Below are 25,414 nucleotides of genomic sequence, written 5' to 3'. Positions count from 1 at the left end.
GTTTTTGCCAGCTTTAAAGGGTGTATGTGTGAGCTCCTAGTAGCTGTACAGTAGCAGTGACTGCTGTGTGGCTGCCCATTTCCTGGACCTGGTGCTGCTCCATTGAGGAGCCTGGCTAGTTCTCAGATGGTGGCTGCACAGTCTGTCCTTCTGCCTTGCTATAGGGCCTGCTAAAGCCTGGAAAGCCTGTTCTAATTGACATAGCCTTTGAGAAGCCAGGGTCACTGTCCATGCTGTGGGGAGGTAGGCATTGGGGTACATGGCCAGTTGGAAGGGTTAGGAGGATCACGTGAAGGTAATTTAGAGAGAGGAACATTTGGATCTTTTTCTTTTGTCTCATTCCATGCTGTTTGATGCCTGTCGGGTAAAGAACGCTTGTACACCATTAAATTTAAACCAAACAAAACACCTAGAAAGATAGTGGGAATCTACCTATTGTTCAGAAGTAAGCTTAGCTGCCTGATGGCATTAAATATTTATTTGCTGAGCTATCCCAAGCCTCCAGTTGTTGGTAAGACACTTGAAATCTACGTACACATTTTGTGTGTGTGTGTTCAGAATCCTTTCATAGTATTCATTCATCCTCAGGTCTGGAGAAGCATGAGCTATCAAGGATAGGCTTAGTGCTTTGTAAAATAAGATTGCAAAGATATATTGAAGATATATTTCTCCCCTTATATATCCATACTTGATACCTAAAACTCTCATCTATATGTATAAATAATAATGTCTGTATTCTGTATATGTGATTCATCGAAACTACAATAGCATTGAGCCACTGGGCTAAGCTGACCTCTCTAGAATGAAGATTTCATCTGAGATGAATTCTCCCTAGAAAAGTTGTAAATTCTACCTGTCACTTGAATATGATGGCCATCCTTGGGAATGTGCTCATTGGTTATGTGACCTGCAGGGAAGCAACTTTTGGAATAGGCAGGGGTCTGGTACAATAGTCCAGGTGAAAAAGACTGGGATAACTAGTTAATAGTGCTAATGGACACAAGGGGGGACCACTAAAGAAGGTATTACAGAGTTAGAATGAATATGGCTTGGTAATTGACGAGATAATGGGTTAAACTGAAAAGGACATAGTCAAAGATGGTTCAGTGGGTGATAGGAAGTTGGTGCTGCCTTCAGTAGAAGAAAGCAAAGTTGGAAGGAGAGGTACAGACCTGGCAGGGGAAGATGATATGGAGAATGTTGCATTCAAGATGCATATAGGCCATGGAGGAGAATATTCAGCAGATGGTTGGAAATACAGGACTGGGAAATGGTTGGAGATGGATATATAGATACATAGATTTCAGTTTGATCTTTATAGCTGTGATAATGGACGCCATGGGAGCAGATGAGAGTGTTTAGGGGAGGGAGTATAGAATGGGAAGAGAAGAGGGCCAAGAGTAGAACCTTGGGGGCATACGCATGTGTAAAGTATTCATGGCTAAAATTTGTGACTTGCTCAAATGATTGGCATCTATATAATTAGCACCTCATTTTAAAAATGCACAATATTGCTTAGTGTTGGACAGTCAATACATATTGCATATAAGTGTTGTATAATGAGGCTTTGCCCCTATTCTATGAATTCTTCTCTGAGTTTATTCTGCTCAAGGATATTCTTTCCCTTTTTATCTGCTAAATAAGTAGTGATTGGGATTATTGGCCTTTTTCAGGGGTGATATTAGACCACTTCTAAGCTCTAGCTAGACATGTGCACTGAGCACTGGCTCTGGAGTCAGGGGCCTTAGGTTCAAATCCTGCCTTTGAGCCTTACCATCTTTGTGAACTTGAACAAAACACTTAATCTTCCCTGGGCCTCAATTTCCTCATTTGTAAAATGAGAAGGTTGAACTAGATCAGTGTTGTCAAACCCAAATAGAAATGGAACCACTAAACCATACATAAGAATCCCTGAGGGCTGCATATTGACTCAGAAAACCATCTCTTAACATTACCTATGTCCTATTTTATTTTTATTTATTTCATTAAATATTTCCCAACTATTTTTTACTCTGGTTCAGACCATCTTCAGGATTATTGCAAGTCAGTCAATCAGCAACCATTTATTAAATGCCTACTGTGCTAAGTGCTAGGGACACAAAAAGAGGCAAAAGACCATCCCTGCCCTCAAAGTGCTTACAGTTTAATGGGAGGGACACATGTAAACAAACAAAGTAAACTCTATACAGGCTACCTAGGAAATAACACAGGCAGGGCACTGGGATGAGGAGCAGTTGGGGAAGACTTCCAATTAAAGGTGAGATTTTAGTTGGAACTTAAAGGAAGCCAGGGAGGTCAGTATTCAACCCTGCTGGACCTAATGATCTCCAAAGTCCCTTTAAGCTCCAGATATTTGATTCTCTGATCCTTGAGCCTGAAAAGAGCCTTGCTTAGGCTACATGGGCTAAAAGGTGGTGATACAGGCTGTAGCCCCCAGATCATTGTTGTTGGCATAGCAGCTGGGGGTGGGGGTCCCCTGAAACGATGGTGCCTGTGGTGGGATGAAACACCCCATATGATCAGGACAGCTCTTTAGGGTTTGCCATTTTTCAGAATCAACACAGCATTGAAGTTATATAACCCATGATTATCCTTTGCCATTAAGAGGACATTCATATGAGACCTGCCTTTCCACACATCTTGCATTCATGCAGCGTCTGTCCTCTTTCCGGGAGCTTGCTGCTAGGAGGGCCTGTCGCTCCTTGCAGCTTGGCCTCTTTGCCTCATGGGCTGCATGATGCCTTCTCTCAAAAGCGTCTACCCAATTTGCTGGATGCCAAGTTAGCCTGTTTGCCGCTGCTGTTACCCATCATTCCTCAGAGATGCCACATGGCTTAGAGAATGAGTGCCACCTCATAATGTGATAGCATTTGGCTATGATGAATTTGCTGCTAAGTGACTGATTTAGATTCAACAAATCTGGGGTTTTTTTCATGACTTCTCTTCAATGTTTGCTGAGTTCTTGCTGGCATTTAGTTGATTTCACTAAAAGTGACTGTGAAAGCAGAATTTGATCTGAAAAATGGTTATTTTCAGTAGCCAGGCCTTGGAAGTAGAAATGCAAGTGTGTGTATGTTAACCACACGGAGTTGTTATTTCTCTTACCTGACTGGTAGGAGACAGTGTGGCTTAGTGTATAGAGAACTGATGAGGTTCAGGCCCCACTCCTGACACATACACCATCCAGTGCTCCCAGACAACTCTGTAAGTGGCAGAACAGGGGCCATTCTGAATTGGTAGAAGTGACTTCCAGACAGGATATTCCCTATATGAATGTACGAATGGAAGCACAAATCTGATTCAAAGAAAAGAAGTTCTGCCAAGAGCCAAACTGAACAAGCAGCTCCCAGAGATGGTCAGAAGAGGGCTGACATGTTAGATGACTTTGCCAGTATACCTTTTGTGAATCAATAAATCACTAATCATTTATTAAGCACCTGCTGCGTGTCAGGCAATGGAAAACTACCATCTTAGGTTTTTAACTTGATACCTCTTTAAGGGAGGAAGTGTGGTACGATGGAAGGAACATAGGATTTTGAGTCAGAAATCCTGAGTTCAAATCCAGGTTATAATATGTGTGACCCTGAGCCATCCTCTTAAGCCTCAGTTTTTCATGTGTTAGATGAGGGAGTTTGACCAGATGGTCCTTAAAGAGTGTTTCAACTACTAAAAAATAAACAATCTGAGCATTCTGTTTTACTCTTTAAGTGAATGGATTATGAAAATGCATTTTCATCAAGTCTAGTGTAAAAGCTCCCAAACTTTGGAGCACAGTATTTGTGATTATTCCTGTCATTAAAAAAAAAAAATTCTCAAAGGTCATCCTTCCAGAATGAGAAAAACTTTCCACCTGTTTTTTTGGTTTTGTAATAAATGGCAGGGTTGGGGAAGGCGTTCTGTATAATGTTATCTCATTGATTTTACAATCTCTATTCTATTGTGTATTTCTTAGCATATTTAGTTAGGACTCTTTAAAATGTAATTGATAACTTATAACTCATGATCAGTATCAATCAGTAAACCTTGATTAAGCACCCCTTATGTGCCAGGCACTGTTCCAAGCACTGGGGGTACAAAAAGAAGCAAAAGACAGCCCCTGCCCTCAAGACTGCTTACAGTCTAATGGGGGAAGACAACATGCGAACAATTATTTACAAACTACATAGGAACAAATAGAAGATAATTAACAGAGGAAAGGCATTAGAATTAGGAGGGGTTAAGAAAGGCTTCCTATAAAAGAAGAAATATTTTATTTGGGGATTATAGATGAAACTGGGGTCAGTGTTTTCCACTTGGACCACAAGTTCTCAACTACCAGCCTTACCCCTAGACTGGGTATATTGGGGCTTCTTGCCTCAGAGAAGCTTATCAGAGATGCCTCCTATGTTCTTAAGAAAGGTAGATAGGCAGCCCCATTCTCCCCCTCCTAGCATCTGTACTGCTTTGCCTATGAAGTATCTTTAGGAATTGTCAAGTCATGCTTAATATGTGGCTGACTTTAGAAGCAGCATCAAGATTTGGTTCTTAGAGGTAACATTCAAGTGGTTTGAGAGATTTCAGTCCTAAAACAAAGAGAAGACAAAACTGGAATGCCACAGAACTCCCAGGATTGTATAATGCAGATGACCATCTGTACCAGTGCCTCCTGGGTCGTGTATGTGGCCCTCATTCCTTCAAAATGACTCATGTACCACATTCCCATGAAGCCTTCTCTGATGCTTCTCATTGAAAATGCCTTTCTCTTTCTCCTTTTCTCCTAGAACATTGTCTGGATTTTTCCCATGCTTTCATAGCGCCCTGTCTGGTAACACATTTACTTGTGTCTATATCATATTTTCATCCTGCAATAGAATGGAGGCTCCAGAGGGCAGATGATGTGCCATTTTAATCTTTCTGTCTCAGGTACCTGACACAACTTTTGCTTACAGATAATTTTAAAAGGCTAGCCGAATTGAACTGAATTACCAGAGTAAGTCATGGTATGTGGCCTGATATAGTCACCGTATTCTACATCTAGAATATACCTCCAAAAGTAATCTGACAACCAGGAGATGCTAGGGTTGGAAGCTCAATTCCAGGTGGACAGTCTCGGGCGGGTAAAGGTGGGAACTTCTAAATCTTAGAGTTCTCACGAGACCCCCCAGGAAACGGCTGGGAATCGAGGTGAACCGAGCTATCTCGTGTATTTCTGCCTCTTCCCGTGAGAAACGTGATGGGAGAGAGCTCTCCCCGTCCTCGAGATTGTCCCGGATCTGGGCACACTATTGTTATCTAACAGCACGGTATTCAGATGCAAACTATGCCGCTGAAGAGTTTAAGTAGGATCAGGAAAGCCTGAAAGCTCTCTTGGGCAGAGGGGCCTGGAGCGGTGAGGACAACAAGGCTCCGCTTTTCCTCTCTCCTCTCTCCCCTCCCCCTCTCTCCCCGCTTATACTTCTACTTCCAATCTCTTATTGTAAGATCTTTGCCTCCTTGGGAGATCTTTCTCTTTCCCTCCTAAGGAAGAATTTCCCTGCACTTGTAAGTAGACCCTGAAATAAAGCTCAACCCTTGTTTGACTCTGGAACGTCCTTTCTCTCATACGAGCATCTGGTTTGGCCAACCGAAGACCTCGGGATAGAGGTAAGGGAAGACTCGGGTAGCCCTCAGGCCTCTAGGCCTGGCAAGGAGAGGCCTTTCTCCTATGTCCAGCCCATGTGTTGGGAGAGACTATTTATTCTCCTGTGGCCAGATAGCAAAAGTAGCAGGAAAATGTATTGTGTGCTTTGAAAATAATTAATTTCTCTGTGCCTGTATGCCTTTTTTTCCCCTCATGATCATTTGTTCCATAACTTGAATTTGACTCACTTGTTTTGAGGAGCGAGCCATTCCTTTGTCTCACTGGTCAGCTTCTTCACATCTAATAGCTTTGTCCACCCGATGGTACAGAAACAGAACCTATTGACAGCTGGGTCACATTTTCAAATGGGTGCTCTGTGTAAAGTTTACATTTGAACGTTGATTTGGCTAACGTGTCATCGTTTTCCTTAACATTTTTCTTCTCCATCATTTTTATTCTGCATTTTCTAGAAGCATCTTCAGATGAGCAGCACCAGATTTTCACAATAACCCTTATAAAAGCTCATGTCAAATTAGATGATAGTTATTTTTATTTATGTGACATATATGTGAATTGGCTGCTTTTTTGTGGACAAAGCCAAGTTTTGTCTAAATTGCAGCTAATGCCATGCAGACTCTAATATCTGTTTTAAGGGACGTAATTAGTCTTCACCTTCTCTTTCGTAATACTTTCTACTATTTCAACTCAGCAGTCATATATCAAAGCCCTCTTTGTGCAAGGCACTGAACATAACAAGACAGAAACAAAAGTCTCCACCCTGTGGAAGCTTACATTCCACTGAAGGGAGGTGATATATATAGAAACAGAATGCAAAGTTTCTGGTGAAAAAGGCTCAGGACAATTCAGAGTGCTCTTAGAATTTGGGAGGGGAAGGGGAAAGCACGTGGTAGGGGTCATACTTGAGCTGAACCTTGAAGAAAAATTATAACAGTGATTTTTAGTCATTGGAAAGAGGACAAAACCTAGAGTCTGAAAGACTTGGTTTTACCACATACCTGTTTGACCTTGGACAGCCAGAATCAGGAAGACAGGAGTTCAAATGTGGCCTCAGACACTAACTAGCTGTGTGAAGTTGGGCAAGTCACTTAACTTCTGTCTCAGTTTCCTCATCTTTAAAATAAGGAGGATAATATCATTATCTCCCAGAGTGTTTTTGTTTTTTTGAGGATAAGATGAGAATATTTGTAAAGCACTTTGCAAACCTTAAAGCATCATAGAAATTCTAGCTATTATCATTATTATGTCATAAAAATTAGACATAATATTACTTCATGGAACCATAGTGTGATGAGGTTAGTCAACAGGTTCTCTGTACCTCAGTTTTCTCACCTATAAAATGATGGGTTTAGGCTCAGTGACACTGAATGACCCATCCAGCCCTAAATCTATGCTCCCATGTTGGTTTTGGAAGGGACCTCAGAAGTCACATAGTCCAAAAAGTCCTGAACAGAAATTTCCTTTACAATACTCGTAATATATAATTATCCAGTTTTTACTTGAAGAGAAACTGCTATGAGAAACCCACTTTATTTGTGTTTTATCTCGTTCCATTCTTTAAATGATGGATTCCTCTGGTTAGCTATCAAAGCCCTTTCTAATTTTTTTGCCTCACTTCTGAAGCTTTCAGTAGGCCCCTTTTACCTCTGGACTCAAACATAAACTACTTACCGTGACACCCACCTACTTTGTAGTCTTATTTAATATTGCTCTCTTTCCCTCATATTTCATACCAGTCAAACTGGCCTTTTAGCGGTTCCCCAGAAACACCTTCCCATGTCTTTGCTTGAGGTACCCTCCTCTCTCATGTTTGGGATACTGATTCCCCTCTTCTTTGCCTGAAAGAAACCCCAGATTCCTTCAAAACACTGCTCAGGTGCAACCTATACCTCAGGTCATTGAAAGGATAGCAATTTGGAAATTGTAAACTATTCTGTAAATGTGTAGTTGTTGCTTTCAGTGGAAATAGTTTGACAAAAATGTGCTTTGAAATTTCCATCTCTAACAGGCAGCTAGTTCATGCAGTGGATAGACCACTGGCCCTGGAGTCAGGAATACCTGAATTTAAATGTGGCCTCCAACACTTCCTAGCTGTGTGACCCTGGGCAAGTCACTTAACCTTATCTGCCTTACCTTCCTCATTTGTAAAATGAGCTGGAGAAGGAAATAGCAAACCACTCCAGTATCTTTGCCAAGAAAACCCCAAATAGAGTCACGAAGAGTTGTACATGACGGAACAACAACAAACTTGATAACGTCATAGCTACTTATAAAATTCAAGCCTGAAGATTAATGTCATTTGAGTTTTATGGTGGCTAAGAATTAAATTTCATAGTTGAAACAGAATAGTGGGTAGGTCATGTTGTCTGGGGAGAGAGGTTTCCTTACAGATGAAATGGAATCCTCAGCACAACATTCCTATGCACACCAAATGGCCAGGAGAGCTGAGTAAATTGAATGTGGAGTTATTGTTTGTGTCCACAAAACAAAGCCTTAAATCACATTTAGCATAATTTGTGGTTGTAAATTGGACTGATTTAGCAAGGAGAGTGAAATAATCTCTCATCCTGTCAAAAAAGGCGATACCTTCGGACCAGCATTTAATTGTATTGGCAGAGGGACTTTGGGAAAGCAACAGTAATTCTGGCTGCATTATTCTTGGTTTGTGGCTAAATCGAGATCATCATTTTCTCCTGGTTTCACAAGCCTTCCTGCTTATTCTTAACAGTAGGAGAAGTGAGGTGAAAGACATCTTAGTAGGAGCTAAAGGATGCAGAGCAAATAGTAGTTCTCTTGTATTGCACTTCAGAAGGCTTTTTAACCTGCGTGTCACATAACTTCTTGTTAATAGATAAGGTAACTTGCTGCTGCTCAGCTGGCAAACATTTATTAAGTGCTTAATTTATACAAAGCATGCAATTAAATATTGTTTTTACTTAGCTTTGTTGTGGCGAGTTATCACAAAGAGAATGAGATTGAATCCTGTGGGCTTCTTTGTTACTTTGGCCATAACCAAAATGGCGCTTTCTCTAGCAAAACTATATACAAAGGCAATATAGAAGATCAGTATCCAGAAAGCACAATTTGAGATAACACCTTCCAGGCCCCTAGATTTTCCATTAAAATTGACCAGGTCAGCCACTAACTATGTCAGGAACAAAATCCAGATTTGGGTCATTGGCCTCCTGGAACGCTGTCCTCCTTTTCTTTTTTTGTAGTTAATCTCGCATTGATTCATGTTCTCCTATAGTCTCTGGGAAAAAAGAAAACCTCCCCTTTTTTTCTATGAAACCTCCCCTTTCCTTCTATGAAACCTCCTGTCTCTCTAAAAGGAACCAGACCATGAGCATGAGAGTTTTTGTGGAAATGCAAGTTATGGACCAAAGTCATGGGACTTGGCTTCATGCCCCAGATGCTTCACAACTTTCAGCTTTATTCCTACTGGCACCATGGGAAGTGTGGAAGGGCTGGTGGGAATTTCTCAGGAATGCTGATTACTGTTTGCTTCCCTGGAAAAACAGACACAGACACAGAGACAGAGAGACACACACACACACACACACACACACACACACACACACACACACACACACACACACACACACACACACACACACACACACACACACCCTTTGCTATGGTATCCAGGGAAGCACACACTTAAGGGACAATAGTCAACCATGCACCCAGTTGACTTTTTTTTTAAATTGCTATCATAGCACATAACACTTTCACATTTTCTTCTCTTATTTCTGGAGTCTTTATGAATACTAATGCTTACGTGGGAATGAGGCCTGAAATTCTTGATGTCCCTTGATTCAACCACCTGGACACATAACTAGTACACTTCTCCATTGGTAAGGTGGTATTGTTAGATTTGGAATCAGGAAGACCTCATTTCAAATCCAGCCCCAAACATTTATTGGGCTGCATACCCCTGAAAGGTCATTAGATGTAGACTTCTGTCCCCTTAGTCTTTCTGAGCCTCAATTCTGCATCTTCAAAAATCGGAGTAAGAATAGGAGGGTTGTTATGAAAATTAGAGATAATATGTATAAAAATACTTTTCAAACCTTAAAATGTTAGCCATTATTGTCTCTGTCATTATTTGTCAGCCATTATTATCTTTCTTGGTTTTGTTTGGTTTTATCTGTAAGTATCCCTGTAGCTTATCCCTGATTTAGTTTTTTTGGTTTTGTTTTTGTGTTTTTTTTTTTTATCTGTATTCAAAATATACCCTTCAGGTCCTTAGTGTTTTCCTGAGACCTTTGATGGACACAATAGCATTCGTATCGTGCTGCTGAGTTGGTTTTCATATGTCTAGATAATAACCATGCATTGATCTGCTGCTAATCTGATGTAACCTTTTTTTGTGTGTATTGATCATAATCTTTTACCCAGGAGAGAATCAGAAAATGGGCTCAGTTGAACAGTTCATCATTTAAGATGGAACTTAAATTGTGATTTAGTGAAATGTTAAGCAGACAGCTATTCAGATGTTAGATTATTTAGATAGTCAGATGGGTAGGTCATTCCCCCAGGAGGGCATTTGGGCTTCTGCTCTTTCTTTTCAGGAAAGCCCTTATGTTAAAAACAAAGTTCGTTAGAAAAGAGATAAAAAGTGTACTTGTACAAGCCTCCTGAGTGTTCCTTCAGCTGCTGTGTATTTCTGGAACTGCAGTATTCTTGTGGTAGTTTTTTTTCTTTTGCATTTTCCTGTCCCTTTTTCTTCATTTCTTTTATGCCATCTATGTTTGTTAAGCATATTCTGAGAGAAAAGATATTTGCACAGCTCCAAAGTGGGAGATTATTTCTTGGAGGATGCAGAAGCAAAAGTGATGTTAACAGACAGTTACATGTGAAAGAGATGGTCATATTGGAGTCATAGCTCTCTTTCATTTTCAAAAAAATGCGTTGCTGGCGTCCTTGCCAGGAGCCAGGTTTCTGCATTCACGCTCAACATTTTGTTTCCACAGCTGTGCCTCCAAACGTGGCAGAACTGAAGAATCTGGAAGTGCTGAACTTTTTCAATAACCAAATTGAAGAGCTGCCCACACAGATCAGCAGCCTCCAGAAACTCAAACACCTGAACCTCGGGTGCGTACCTGGAGAAGGGAGGATGAGCAGAGGGTGGGGCCGGTAGAGGAAGAGCTATTACACGCTGACATTCACCGGTCCTATTGCATCTAACATTTTGAAAGTTTGGTTTTTAAGGGTTTATTACTCTGATACAGCCTTTGAAAAGGCCCACCTGGTGTGCATTTCTTTGGTAGCTAATTGAGAAGTTAATTGGTGGGAGTAGTGATAGAAAGTTATATTTTTTTCCTCAATAAAATTTTATTTCACTTAGGCATGACCAAGGTGCTTATCTTCTAATGCACAATATTACTGTACTTTGGGGTGCTTGATCAGGAGCTAGGGGGCTGGTAGTAACACAGCTGAATTTTTCTGCCTATTTGAAAATAGGAAATGGTTCACTCTACCCTCTTACGAAGGATCATAGGAGCTGTTTTGTCATTTACTGCCTCATTAATTCTCCCAGCATTCATTCCCATGAGAGAGACTACAAAAGTGAAAGAGAATCGTCCTGCAGTTGAGGTTACAGAGACAGTGGTAAGGAGTAAGCTTACACCTTATACTGTCATAGGGCTCGACACTTTTGTTTTGGATTTCACATATTTGGAACCATTTCATGAGGTGGCCATTACAAAGGGCATTTTCCTTCTTTCATAAGTGAGAAGATGGAGACTCCATTGAGTAGGGGGTTTGCCTCAGATCACCCAGCTCCAGTGTGACCCAGGTCCAGTCATAAACTAGATACAAGTCTCATGACAGCTAGGCTGGGGACTCTCTCTGACGCTACTTGGCCTCAGAAAGGAGCTTGGGCATTAAACCTCATATATTAAACAAAACAATTATTTTTTGTGCTATAATCTGAAATTAGATAGCCACTAAATGGATTAGTTAAGTTGAGGGTTTCAGAAAAAAAGACAATAGAAACTCTCCAGGTAAAATATAAATTTAATATGAAGTAATAATGAAAATCTTTTCATTCACTTAATTCATTGATTTTTTTTTTTTTTAGTCTGTTTCCTTACACAATGGATTTGGTTGGAGGGTTTCTTTGTTTCTGGATGGAACTAGAGCTGTGAAAAGAAACAAAAACCCTACAAAGTCTGCTGGCATCTCTTTCCTGTGCTATATGGAAAGCAGAGCTTAAAGGAGATACGGAGTGGGCATGCTTTTAGACCTCTTATTTTTTTTAGTTTTTGAAAAAAAATCTGCCATTTGTTGGGGGGCAGGATAGGAGAAGAGGGGAGGGGTAAAGTAAGAGATAAAGAGGGAAAATGGCCCCCAAAAAATCCAACATGCTTTCTTCCTTCCTCCCTTCCCCCTTCCTTCATTTCCCATTTCCCCCTTTCCCTTTCCTTTCCCCTTCCTTTTTTTCCCATTTCCCTCATCCTTCCTTCCCTTCCTTTCCCCCTTCTCCCATCCTCTCTTCTTTTTTAATGTTTCTTCACTCCCTACCACCCCACAGCTTTCTAAAATTGTAAATTACAGATGAATTACTTACTCCTGATGTTCATAAGTGGAAGGAGTTCCCTATACTAAAGTTGGTACAAATCTAGACCCTAAAACATATCCCCTGAGATTAGTTACAGTTCAATGAACTCATGAGTTGGCTTAAGAAAATTAGTTAAAAGGTGACACTTAAGTACCTTGTTTTAGTGAGCTTGGAACACATTTGTTAGCTACTTTCTTGTCCTTTTGTAACTGCTCGTGGTTTTCACTTTTGGTGTTTTAATGATTGAGTAAAGCTCTTTATATTTAATATTTTACAAAAAGGAAGGAATATTTCAAGGGGGAACAAAACCCTTAAGTTGTAGAAGGGAATTAAAGACAACTTTTAATAAGGAATGCATTTCTTCCTTTCAAGTGGTGTTAAGTCCTCCTGTATGAAGAGCACTGTGTTAGGCAAGTTAAATGAAGGGGTCCCTTTTGAGGTGGAAGCAACAATGGAAAACCAGACACGTACCAGAAATATGTAAAACCTGTGCCTCGATATGGAAAACTTGTCTTTATCCAAATAAGGAAAAAAAACTAAAACCACCAGCATTTTTCATAGTATTGAGCAGTGATAATTGATGTTCATGCCATTGACCTTCAAAGGACTACAGGTACAGATGCTGACTACATTCTGAATTGTGAAAATAAATTTAAAATTGGGTGCAATTACGATTTATTTTCTTCTTCTACTTCTTTGGAAACATAGGCATCTTCCAGTTCTTAGAAATAAACGTAGGTTATATATTTGTGTATTAATGAACCTTAAAGAACACTTGATTCCTCATATATTCTGGATAAATAGGGGTTTATTATACAGTCATCCAACATACTGAGTTGCAGTTTGCCCAGAGGAGGCAAGTCCATGCATACTTAAATGAACTTTTTGCTAACTGTGGTATTAAGCACTCATGGATTTTGTGCCAAGAGATGTTTGTAGGTCTTTGGGAGGTGAGAAAAATCATTACCTCCTGTCCCTTCAGCCAAGAAGACTTCATGAGATAGTGTGATTCCCAGAAGCCATTGAGGGAATTGGAGAACTTTCCAGATTGGATTCCATGAGATGTTCAAAACTTCGGGAATATGGATGAAAACAACAGCATCAATGTGGGCAGAGTTTGGGGAGCCAGAGGGTAGGAAGAGATAAGAGAAATACAGTTCAATTCAGCAAGCACTCTAGTAAAAGCTGAAAATACTCGGACCAGAACCGAAGTGTTCCTGCACCCCAGGAGGTTATGTTCTATTTACTTCTAAGTGATCCAGTAGAAAAGGCCCTGGAAGGGTCTGGAGCCAGATCCCACCTCTGATCCGCACTTACCTGTCTGTCTGTGGTCACTTTGGCCTCACTTTTCTTATACGGAAAATGAACATGTTATACAAAATGTCTTCTGAGATCCAACTCTTTATCTGTCATCCTGATACCAAGAAATATAATATTATTTAGTGAGGGTGAGAGCAGAAACAACTCAAGGGAATGAAGAAAGATTTCCTATAAGGAAGCTAAGATTCTGGAAGGCAGAGGTCAGGAGAGAGGACACTCTAGGCATGGGATGAGTGTGGGGAGTTGCCCTGAGCTGTGAGAAGATCAAGAAGCAGGAGATAAAAAGCCAGGTTTGGGGAAGTCTTTGCAAAACAGTTGAGATGAAGCTAGAGCGTGTGTGAATGAGAATAATGTAAAATACGGCTGGGAAGGTCATCTGGAGCCCAATAGTGAAGGACATTTTTGTAAGAGTTCTCAATCTTGTGTGGGAAGCCATGAGAAATGTGGTAAGGGTGGAATCTCTTCAAAAGAGTAAATCCTTTGTTTGGAGAAATAACTGAGAGTCCTCACCCTGTATTTGGGCTTGTGAGTTGAATGGGTCCTATAGCACAATGGCAGGTACTGCTAAACCCCAGACTGTGCAGGATACTTCCTGTCAATTTGATCACTGTGCAACTCTGCTTTTGTGTATGTTTGAAGGTGATTGACTCACAAACCTAGCTTCCACTTATAGCCTTTCTCTACCATATTTGTAACTACAGGGATTTTTGGCCTTTTGGGCCATGGGCCCATTTGGCAGTCTGGTGAAACCTTTGGATCCATCCTCAAGATAATGTTTTTAAATGCTGAAAATACAACATATAAGATCACAAACAAAACCAATTCTATTGAAATAGTTACCAAAATATTAAAGAAACAGGTTCATAAATCCCAGGTTAATGATATCTGTGGTAGAGGCTTATGGTTGTAGAGTCGCAGACCTGAAGACTTTTTTGCATCTGTTTCTTTTTTAAATTTGTAAAAATTTTAGTCATCTAAAAAACTTTATTGTCCTCCCCCTGCTTAGTCACAGAAGCATGGAGGCCCTATGCTTGATCTTCAGCTCACCTCTCCTGATTTCACAGAGGACCTCATGCTATCTCTGTTTAGTTTCTACAATCCCTTTTCCCAGACACCCCTCTTACAATATGGGGGTGATTTCTCCTTACCTCATATGAGCATTAAGTCTTAAGAACATGGTCACCTCCCCTCCCTCTAGATTCTACCTTCCCTTTCTGCCTTAGCAGTAACTGTACTACTTCCATTACAACATATTTTCTTCCTTTCTTTTTTCTCTCTTTTCTAGAACACTGGGACTCAGTTCCATACAACCAGGAATCAGATTTCTTTGGGCAAACCATTTAACTTTTCTTAGTCCTAGTTTCTTTATCTGCAAAATGAGGGATTTGAACCAAGCGGCATCCAGGGGAGGCCCCTTCTTGACTTGACCTACAATCCATCCCCTAGAATGTTGCCATATTCTCTGTCAAGCAGACAAAGAATGGTTCTCATTGCTTTCCTTGGGCCACCAGGTTCATGATCAGATTTGACATCCTTTTTCCTGAGCCAGTTTTTGCCCGGGTCTGAATTGTCCTTAAGCCAATGTAATTCCTTTTCCTGCCGTAGCAGAGAACATCCTGCCTACCTGACAGGCTGCAGCTGGGACTGGTGGAGGCATCCTCCGTGACTGCTTTGGCTCTCTCTTCTTTTCACAGTACAGCTCAAACATTTGGTTAAGCAGCAACCATCCATCTGTGAGACAGGCTGCTAGGCTTCCTAACCACCCGCCTTCGAAGTTGTGCCTCTGTGGGTCCTGGATGTGTTCCTTTGGCCAGCCCTGCTTGTGGGCCTCCCACATGCACAGCCATCAGCATTGACTGTATCAATAACAGGAGTGGTTGTGACCCCTTCAAATGGTGAATTTCAGAGTTTTAGCTTTTAGAAGAGGTTGCTTTTGAATCTAAAAAACCTCCAAAAACCAAAAACAAAACCCCCCAACCAAAAACAAACAAAAAACTCAAACCAAACAGAACCTGCAATTTAGGTCAAATGTCAGCAGGTGGCAACAGAGCCTCAGTCATGTTGTTTTCTTAATTATAAAACAGGTGTTTTGCCTGAGATTCAGATGGTGCCTAGTGCCTAATGCCTACAGCCTCATTAAGCCAACCCCCTAGATTTATGTCCATGGATTTTTTTCACTCTTTCTTTGACATTTCAGCAGATTTATCATCTCTTCAGTCTTGGTGCCCCTTTCAGCATTGCAGATTGCTACTCATATATACCTTGTCATCCTGGGATTCCTTCCTCCTTTGGTGCATCTAGTCTTCTGGGAACCTTCACCTTGATGTCCCAGTGTTACATGTTACTATTGGAGTGCACCATTGGTTACCCCTTATGTCAGTACAAGGCTGGTTCACATACTTTTCTGTCCATGCGTTTTTCTAATCCTAATTCTTTACAGTATTTCTCTTGCATAACTTTTCTTTGGTAATATGTGACAGCATACTTTTGTCCACCATGTGTGTACCTCTCCATTGTCCTTTCAGCGATCTGCATATTTAATTCAGAGACTCTAGTATTCCAACACTAGGGGCCGTTGAGAACCACCAGAAGCAAACTGATGTTTAAGAGAGTTGTTTCAGGGAAAAACTTAGTTTTATTAAAAAGTACTCTGCAGTTTTCCTCAGGGAATTTCAGCTTACGTGGCTCCTCTTACTCAGTTCTCCGATAGTTACCACTCCAGACTTTGAGTTGCCCTGCTTGATACTTTATGTAACTCTTTATCACAGTACTTGAACTTCATTGTTACAAAATTTTCAAGTTTAGAGATACATTTTAAATAAATAAGTATCTGAGATACTGTGTTCAGTACTTTTCTCACTAATCTGTAATGTGTCCTTTACCAAATAATCCCAAATTCCTTATGCTGGAATTGAAAGTTGAGATTTATTCTCAGTCTTCACCTCATCTCATTGCCAACTCTGCATGGCTTTGGTTATTGTTGCCGCTAGCTGTGTCTTCTGCATCTCAGCCACACTTTTGGTTGAGACTCTTCTAACTAAGAGAAAGAACACTTTTCTTATGAATTTCTAACACTTAGGCTGCTTGCTCCATTTTCCCACATGAAATAGTTAGGAAGCTGTATGTCTTGGCAAGCTTCAAACCTCCTTTGGCTTTCTTCTTTGAAATAGAAGTTGGTAACTTTCTTCTTTATTTTGTTTTATTTCCTATTCTTGAATCACCTTTTTAAAATAGCTTTTGAATGGGTGTAACTTGGCTTTCATATATCATGAGAAAATAGATTATGATGGAAATTACCTTTCATATCACATTCCCTACCAGCTTCAAATATTGATCTGCAAACTTGTTTTTTTTAAATGAACTTTTCAATTTATCTCTGTAGCAAAGGTTCTTAACCTTTTTTTGTGGCAGTCTGATGAAGCCTATAGACCCTTTCTCAGAATGACGTTTGTAACCGATGTTCATAATAGAAAGAAATGTCCAATTTCACTTAGTGGAAATAAAGATGTCATCTTTCACATCCAAATTCACATACCCCACCCTGAAGTCTTGGAAATTAATATTATGTAACTTAAACTTTTAGGGATAAAGGGAAGGAAGTTTTGCCAAGAAGGACAAATGATTGAAGTAGTCATCATGAGCACTAGCCTTGGCCAGGCCTGTCTCTACTTCTCTGGTTTGAAGTATGGTGAAAGGATTATGTTGAGAGTCAGAAAACTGGAATTTGAATGTAGTTTCTGCTGTACTTCTTTGACATTGGACAGGTCTTCTACCTCTCTAGGTTCAGTTTCCCTGTCTGAAAATTAAGAGATGAGACTGTATCTCTGAAGACCATTTCAGGTTGACATCTATGATTCTGCATTGGTGTCCAAAATATATTTGTTTCAAGTTCTTCTCTGAGTCCAGGAGGTGGGTAGCATGGGTAGCATGTTTCATGATTAGTCCTCTGGAATCTTCCAGGATTGTGGTTTCTCATTCTGTTGATGAGAGTTCTTAAGTCTTTCAAAGGTTTTTGTCTTTATACTGTTGTTGGCAGTTGTATAAACTTCTGGGTTCTGCTCACCTCTCTCTGCATCAGTTCATATAGATTTCTAAGAAACCATCCCCTTCATTATTATTTGCAGCACAACTTTATTTTGTCACCTTTACATACTATAACTTCTTCACCGAATCTCCAATTAGGCTCTCCAGTGAGTACCCCTAAACTTTAAATTCTTTGCTATCCCAAAAAGAACTGCTATGAATGTGTTTTTCTACAACTGTAATGTTTGTTTTGCTTAGGACTACTCCCTCCTGCAATATTCCTTCCCTTTTATTCTCCTCTTGCCTTTCTCCCTCCTGTTTCCTTGATGAGTGAAAGGTATTTTATACCCAGAATGTATTTCTGTAACCAAATGTGTGTATGTTTTTTCATTCCTTAGACAAGTTTAGATAAGAGTGAGGTTCAATTTCTCCTGCATACCACTTCCTTCCTGTTTGTATAGACTTCTACTTGCATAGCTCAGTTATTCGAGATAACTGCCTATCCTTCCTCTCCCTAGTGTATTCTACTTCCTCTCCTTTTTCTTTCTTCTTTTAAGATCTTCAGAACTAAAAGAACTACTCCTAGACCCCCTGTCTAATCAGACTCCATGATAGGGTGATAGATATATCAGCTATCCACATTAAAATGTAAAAACTTTAGCTTTTTTTTTTTAGTCTCCTCTGATTATTTACTTGTGTTTACCATTTTATATTTCTCTTGACTCCTGTGTTTGCATTTCAGATTTTCTATTCAACTTTGGAAGTCCTCTATTTCTTGAAAGATCCATTTTTTCTCCTAGATGGTTATTCTCAGTTTTATTGGTTAAGTTATTTTTGAGCTAAATGTTATAACTCTTGCATTCTGATATATTATATTCCATGCTCTCTATTTATAGAGGTAGCTGCTAAATCATGTGTGATCCTGACTATCAATCCTCAATACTTGAATTCTTTCTGGTTACCTGCAGTACTTTTTTTTTTTTTTTTGACCAGTAAGTTCTGAATTTTGCTTATAGTGAACCTGAGAATTTTCATATTAGGGTTTCTTTCAGGAGATCACTGGTAAATTCTTTCTATTTTCACTTCAGTGTCTGATCTAAGAGATCTGGGAAATTTTATTTTCTGATTTATTGAAAACTGATATCTAAGTACTTTTTTTTTTTTTTGATCACATTGATTCTTTGATTCTTAAATTGTCTCTCTTCCATTTCTTTTCCAGGACAGTTCTTGCTAATGAGATATCTTATATATATTTTTTTCTTCTGTTTTTTTTTTTTACTTTAATATTTCTTGTTGTCTCTCTTTGATCCATTTTAATTTTCAGTGAATTTGTGGCTTGGGTAAGATGTTGTATCTCCTGTGCCATGCTGTTAATTCCCTTTCCAATTCTTTCTTCTGTATCTTTCATTTCTTTTTCATTTTCTTTCTGTAGCGTTCTCAGTTCATTTACTAAAAGCATTTTAAACTCTTTAAAATTCTTGCTGAATTTATTTTTTCCAGAAATTCTGGTTGAGCGTGTTGCTAAGCTATGTTTTTCTTTCTTTGCTTTTAGATATTTTGGAGTACTTTTCTTCTTCTGGGTCTGTGTCCGCTATGATAGTTTCTTTTTGCTTGGATTCTTCTTTTTTTTATTTGTTCCCTTTCTCCGGCCTACTTCCTATATCTGATTTTGTTAGGCCAGTCTCTTCACACTTTCAGAGGGAGTGTCTGGGATGGTCTTGTGCTGCTTTCTTGAGGAGATTGAGTTTTATGTTACTGTATGATTTCAGGGAGAGTTCAGGCTTGTGACTTGCAAATCTTCAGTGGTCCCTAAGTGGTTTGATCCAATGAAAAATCTGTTTCCTCTTCTTGTCTGAGCTCTGCAAGTCTCTGAGCTGGGCTGGGTCTGAGCAACACATCTATGAATTTGTTCCCATTAGAGTTCCAGTAGACTGCTCCTGACCTCAACCGCTATTAGTCAACTGGAAAATCCTGCTGGTTCAAAGTGACAGAACTGCAGGTCCTCTTTGGTCTGGCATTTGTGTCCTGGAAATTCAGAAGCAGGCTTCAGCCCAGGATAGGGTTGGAGATGAGACCCTGCTCTGCTTCTGCGACCCACAACTACCCCTCACCCTGGATTTTCACCCCTAGACTCACTGTACCCTGCATCTATGACCCAGAACTAGGTAATGGCCACAGAACAACCAGTTGATAGTTATTCTTGTGTCTTGCATAAGTTTAGGTCCCCATTTTCTGGGCTTGGTGCAGAGCCTGTGCCTTGGCTGTCCCTTAGCATAGGACCATTCATGCTTTTCCTCCATTTCCAGTGTTCCCAATGCCAGCCTAGGCTGGAAAAATATGTTGTTTTGGATTTCTTCTTGGATTTCCTGATCAGGGCTTGTTCTGGTATCTTTTCTAGATCTCTTTGGAGGAGATGTGGGGTAGAATCTGGCTATACTTCTTGACTATCTTGGCTCCTGCTCCAGCATGCCAGTTTTCATAACCTCAAGTTTCCTAATATAGTCTATTTAATTAAAATAACTAAGAAAGTGATTTTAAGATTACAATGTGCTTCCAATATATTTATATAGGTATGTACTGACTTATGGAATGGAATAAGGAGAGACTATGATTATGACTGATATTCATAATAGGCTTTGAGATCTTAGAGTAGAGAGTCCTGGCTTTGGAACCAGAAATCCTGACTGATTCTTACTAACTTTTCCACTTTTGGCAAGTCATTGCACTGCCTTGCCTTGGGCTAGGTGAACTTTTTTTGTATTGTTCAGTCTCGTGTATTAACCTATGGTATAGGTATAGAACACATACTAGGAGCAGTTGGATAATGGAATGTGATACATTTTTGAGACTTCTGTATTTAAAATATGTTCTTAAACACTTGCTTCCTTTTTTTTTTTTTTCTAAGTATGAACAGGCTAAATACTTTGCCCCGAGGATTTGGCTCTTTACCTGCCCTGGAGGTCCTTGACTTGACTTATAACAACTTGAATGAAAATTCTCTCCCTGGAAACTTCTTCTACCTTAGTAAGAAACTTTTAATTCTATAAATCTTTTTTAAAAGGTACTTTGCGTTCTGAAAGTGAAATTTATTTGATAGAGCCCAAACTCCAAGAGAAATTATTGGATATATATTTTTTTCTTCCCAGGGTCCTTTTGAATATTCCTTCATAGCTCAGCAGTATGTATATTTGATCTATGGTTACCTGACACTGTTGGGCCAAAGTGGACTTGCTTGGTAATGGCATATTAACTTTCTGTTAGGGAATATTTTCCTGAGTATGATCAAATCACATATTTAGCTAAAAAGGGTAAAGAATTTGACTTTCATCTTAGGGAGTTTATAACAAAGGACTCTCACTGTCCTCTCGCAATTAACTCCTTTATGATATCTGCCACAAAAAGACATTCTAAACTATATGAATATAAATTTTTCTAGTGAACTCTTTAAGGCATTAAACATTTCCCAGCCAGGATTATTATTTTGATCATTTGGGAAAGACTCTTTTTTAGCCTGAAAATTTTGTATGAAAGCATAGGTCTTATCATAGGGTCATGTGGCTAACATTTCTTCTATGGAGGCAGAGTACAATGGCCACAGTTTGCCAAACCTGAGAAAATGCTTCCTGGTCTTAATTAAAAACTGAATTTAGTGACTGGCCTGGGTCTGTTGCTATTGGGAATAGAGGCTTCTCATTAATGTCATATTATGTTTAACTATGAGTTGGCATATACAGCTTAAATAGATTAATCTTCATATAAGAGACAGCATGGTGTGGTAGATACCTGCTCAGAGACAGGAAAGCCTGGGTTCAGGACCTACCACTGACACATCCTGGCTTAGACCAGTCACCTCACATCTCAGTGCCCTAGACCATTCTGCGATTTGAAGTTACCGAGGGGTTTATGGGCATTGGTGAAGGAATTTTCCACACCACGCAGTCCCCACATGTGATTCCAGATCCTCAGCCATTCCTACCCCAACTAAAACAAAAGACTGCCATATTAAAATACAGGCTAGATTGAACACAAAGTAGTCTTTCCCTTTTTTGATGAATTATACTACATGTAAGGATTTTGTATTTCCTTAAGGTTATTATTATAACTAAAAATGCTTATTGTACAGTATTGTTAAAAAATAACTTCTGCTTATTTAGGTAGATTCTGGATAAGTAATAGTTTCCTGTATTTCATCCTTCCTGTTATTTTATTATCTCTCTGTCCTCTTTTTTTTTTTGCCTCTTCTTGAAACAGTGTATTATAATAATAATAGTAATTAGTTTGCATGGAAATGAGGCCACAGAATTATAACATTCATCATTAGTGAAGTATTCTCATGGCTGTATTTACAGTTGGTTCCTGCAGAATTCTCTGTGCTCTAGATATCAGTAGGAATGACACAGAAGCTTTCTTTGTGTAACTTGGATGCAAATGGACCGATAAATGAGCATGAGAGCAATAGAGAGTAATATCTATCTTTTCTAAAAGCCTTCGTGCTGAAATGAGGTGCCCCAGCCTGCCCATGCTGAGCTAATTGTGTCCGTCCGTTCCAACATAGATGTCTTCCTGCCCACAGCAGCAGTACAGTAAGCTGGTAAATCTGACTATGAGCTCTGACTGTGTCAAAGGCTTTTCACTGAGTCAGGGTTATTAATCAAACCTGACTCTCTCTTATTGATCAGACCTCAAATGGTTGGGTTCTGGGCCACCCTGTTTATGTATTGCCGTTTAATTTGCAGCCACCCTACGTGCACTTTATCTCAGTGACAACGATTTTGAAATCCTGCCGCCAGATATTGGGAAGCTCACAAAGTTGCAGATAGTAAGTAATTTATCTAAATTCTTAGAAAATCAATTCACTTTTGCAGCCCTTGTCGGAGTAGAATCAAGTCAATTTGAGAAGTCGTGGGGTTTGTTTTGCCAGGAATAAACCACTACACCTGATATTGTTTCTTGTTTATCCACAAGACACTTGTAAATAAATTGAAAGGATTGAGCGGCGGGGAGGAGAGAGAGGGCAAGGAGGAGGACGAGAGTTTCCATGGCATGCTTCTTTGTGGGAAAATTGTTCTGACAACTTTGTATTTTCTTGTAGCTCAGCCTTAGGGATAATGACCTGATCTCACTGCCAAAAGAAATTGGGGAACTTACACAGCTGAAGGAACTACACATCCAAGGGAACCGTCTGACTGTCCTTCCTCCTGAACTCGGTAAGGCTGGACATGAATGGATTGGATGGTCCATCCAAATAATCATTCTCCCATGCATGGCTTCTGGAACCAGCCCTTGCTTCTCTCATCTTAGGCTTGGGAGATACCCCAGGCACAATTCACAGATTTGATGGAGACTTCTAGTTTGATGTTAGTTAGGAACAAGTCAGCTCCCAGGGCAGGGGAGGGAAACCTGTGGCCTTGAAGCTATATGTGACCTTCTAGATCCTTAAGTATGACCTTTTGGCTGAACCCAAATTTCACAGAAAAAAAATTGTGGATTCATTTTTACAGAAACAAATTTGGATTTAATCAAAAGGCCACACTTAAGGACCTAGAAGGCCACATGTGGTCTCAAGGCTACAGGTTCCCCTCCCTTGCCCCCAGGGGTTTTCATGTGTATCCTCCAGAGCCATTCCTGTCATGGTGGTGTACTGCTTGGAAGCACCTGCTCAAAGAAGGGATCACTTGGTCCAGTTTCTTCTTTCCCTCCCTCTCCTACCTCCCCCAACTCTCTCCCCAAAATAAGTAATAGCTGCTTGAGGATCAGGCCCTTGAGGGCTATGGATGGTATAGTGGAGAGAGCCCTGGGCTAAAAGTCAGAACCCTTGAGTTCTAGAGTCCTAGCTCTACCCTTTGCCATGATGAGAAATGTGCTGGTTTGGGGTTTTGAGGGTCTGAGTTTGCATTCCAGTTCTACTCCTTATTACCTGTGTGACCTCTTCTTTCTGTGCCTTCTTTTCCTCATCTATAAAATGAAGGCATTGAACTTGGTGACTTCCTGGGTCCTTTGAGTCTAAATTTATAATTTTGGTCTTATGAACTTAGAAGCCATGAACTCTTACTCTCTGAAGCTTCATTTCATCAAGTGCAACATGAGATTTGTGGTGCTGTGGACTCTTGTGAGGATCAAATAAAGTGATGGATGTAAGACATGTGAAAAACAGAAAGTGTTGGGTCTGTGTGTGATGATGATTGTGGCCATCTATCAGTCAGGTTAATCTGTCTGTCATCTGTCAGGCAAGTAAACCCTAATTGGAAGAGAATTTTTTTTCAACTAATTCATTAAGTATTTATTAAATATGACATTGCACTAAGTGAATGAAAAAGCATTTAAGTGCTTTCTATATGCTAAGCATAGGACCCTCAAGCAGAAAATTGGAACAGTCCCTGTACTCAGAGAGCTTGTTTCCTAATTGAGAGAAATAGTCCATCCAGCAGGGACAGGTGGAAGTACCATAGGGTACGTTGGCAGGGAGCATTTAGTGGCACAGCGTACGACAGGGCCCAGGAGTCCATAGGGTGCATCAGCAGAGCATATGGTAAGACCCAGTGGACCATAAATATTTTTAAAGTGTAAGAGACAACCTCTACACTCAGTCAGCTTATAATTGAGTTAGGGTGACAAGACATAAAAGGGCAAAAAAGTAGAAAAACAGTTAACTCATTAAATTAAACTCATTATTGTTTTCTACCACTGTGGAAAGATGTAATTCAGCAGGCATTACCAAGCACCTACTTGGTACCAGGCATATACTAAGAAAGTGTATGACACATTGCCCGATGAGTTATCAAGAGACAATACTACCTATCAGCGTTGAGACCAAGGAAGTATTGCTTTACCTAGGGTGGCTGAGACTTGGGGTTGGAACGGAGTCTTGAAAAGCAGGTATGATCTGACTAGGTGGTAGAGAGAAGGGAGAGAGTATTCGAAGTGGGAAACATGAGGTATATTTGAATAAGGCAGTTTGCTTGGAACACAGGATTTGGGAAAATAATGTAGTTGAATGGGAATGTAGGTGGCCTATTGTGAAAGGCATTGAATGACAAACTCAAGAGTCTTTACCTTGTAGACCATGGGGGATCCATTATAGGTTTCTGAGCCGGAGATTTACATGAACAAAACAGTGATTTTAGCCTGATTTTAGCCTAAAGATTAATTTTAGTGCTATGATAAGTTGTCTGTTTGCCTCTCTCAAGGGAGAGAAAAAAGCGGTAGGACACTTACAAAGTACTTTTTGTTTGGAACGTCAAACCTGACCTCTAAGACGGCCCTCTGCGTGTAGCTTTTCTCAGTTCTGTCCTGTTCCTCCCTTAGCTACTGGTTTAATATCTCCCCAAATTACCTTGTATGTATTATGTATATACTTACATGTGTACATGTGGCCTTCTCCAATAGAATGTAAGTTCCTTGAGGACAGGCACTATTTCCCCTTTTGTATAGCCAGTGATAAGGACAGTGCCTTGCTAAAGCAATTGCCACTCATGGGCGATTGTAAGTAAATGCTTATTGATTGACGATAATTCTGAATTGCTTTCCAGAGTGGTTGGACCAATACACAGTTCCACTAATAGTATGTTCATGTGCCTAACTTCCCACAGCCTCTCCAGCATTGCAAGGTATGAGGTAAAGCCTCAAACTTGGTATGGTTTGAGCTTCTCTTATGAGGAGTGATATGGAGTAGTCCTTGTTATGAACGTCAGGAACCTGCAGTGCTTTTTTTGAAAACTATTTGTTCACACCCTTCAGTAATTTCTTCATTGGAAAAATGACTCTCCATCATATGCTTATGTTTGTTCTTTATATTTCTTGGATGAACTCTTATCAGAGATATGTAGTGCAAAGATTTGTCCTTATTAGCCTGCTTATGTTGTTTTAAATTATGTAAAAGCTTTTCAGTT

General features: G+C 40.0%; 1 protein-coding gene across 4 annotated transcripts in view; it reads left to right on the top strand.

The window, feature by feature from the left end:
* RSU1 (Ras suppressor protein 1) overlaps positions 1-25,414 on the top strand; it is a 218,684-nt gene that overhangs the window by 41,441 nt on the left and 151,829 nt on the right. For all 4 annotated transcript variants that reach the window (XM_072651623.1, XM_072651621.1, XM_072651622.1 and 1 more), the window contains 4 exons: positions 10,594-10,714; positions 20,431-20,549; positions 22,262-22,344; positions 22,618-22,732. In XM_072651623.1, coding sequence (XP_072507724.1) covers positions 10,594-10,714; positions 20,431-20,549; positions 22,262-22,344; positions 22,618-22,732 — 438 coding nt within the window. The remainder of the gene's footprint in view (positions 1-10,593; positions 10,715-20,430; positions 20,550-22,261; positions 22,345-22,617; positions 22,733-25,414) is intronic.

The sequence above is a fragment of the Notamacropus eugenii genome, chromosome 3 (genome assembly GCF_028372415.1).
Source record: "Notamacropus eugenii isolate mMacEug1 chromosome 3, mMacEug1.pri_v2, whole genome shotgun sequence".
Taxonomy (NCBI): domain Eukaryota; kingdom Metazoa; phylum Chordata; class Mammalia; order Diprotodontia; family Macropodidae; genus Notamacropus; species Notamacropus eugenii.
Note: the sequence above shows the minus strand (reverse complement) of the source record. Positions and strands in the feature narration are given on the sequence as shown.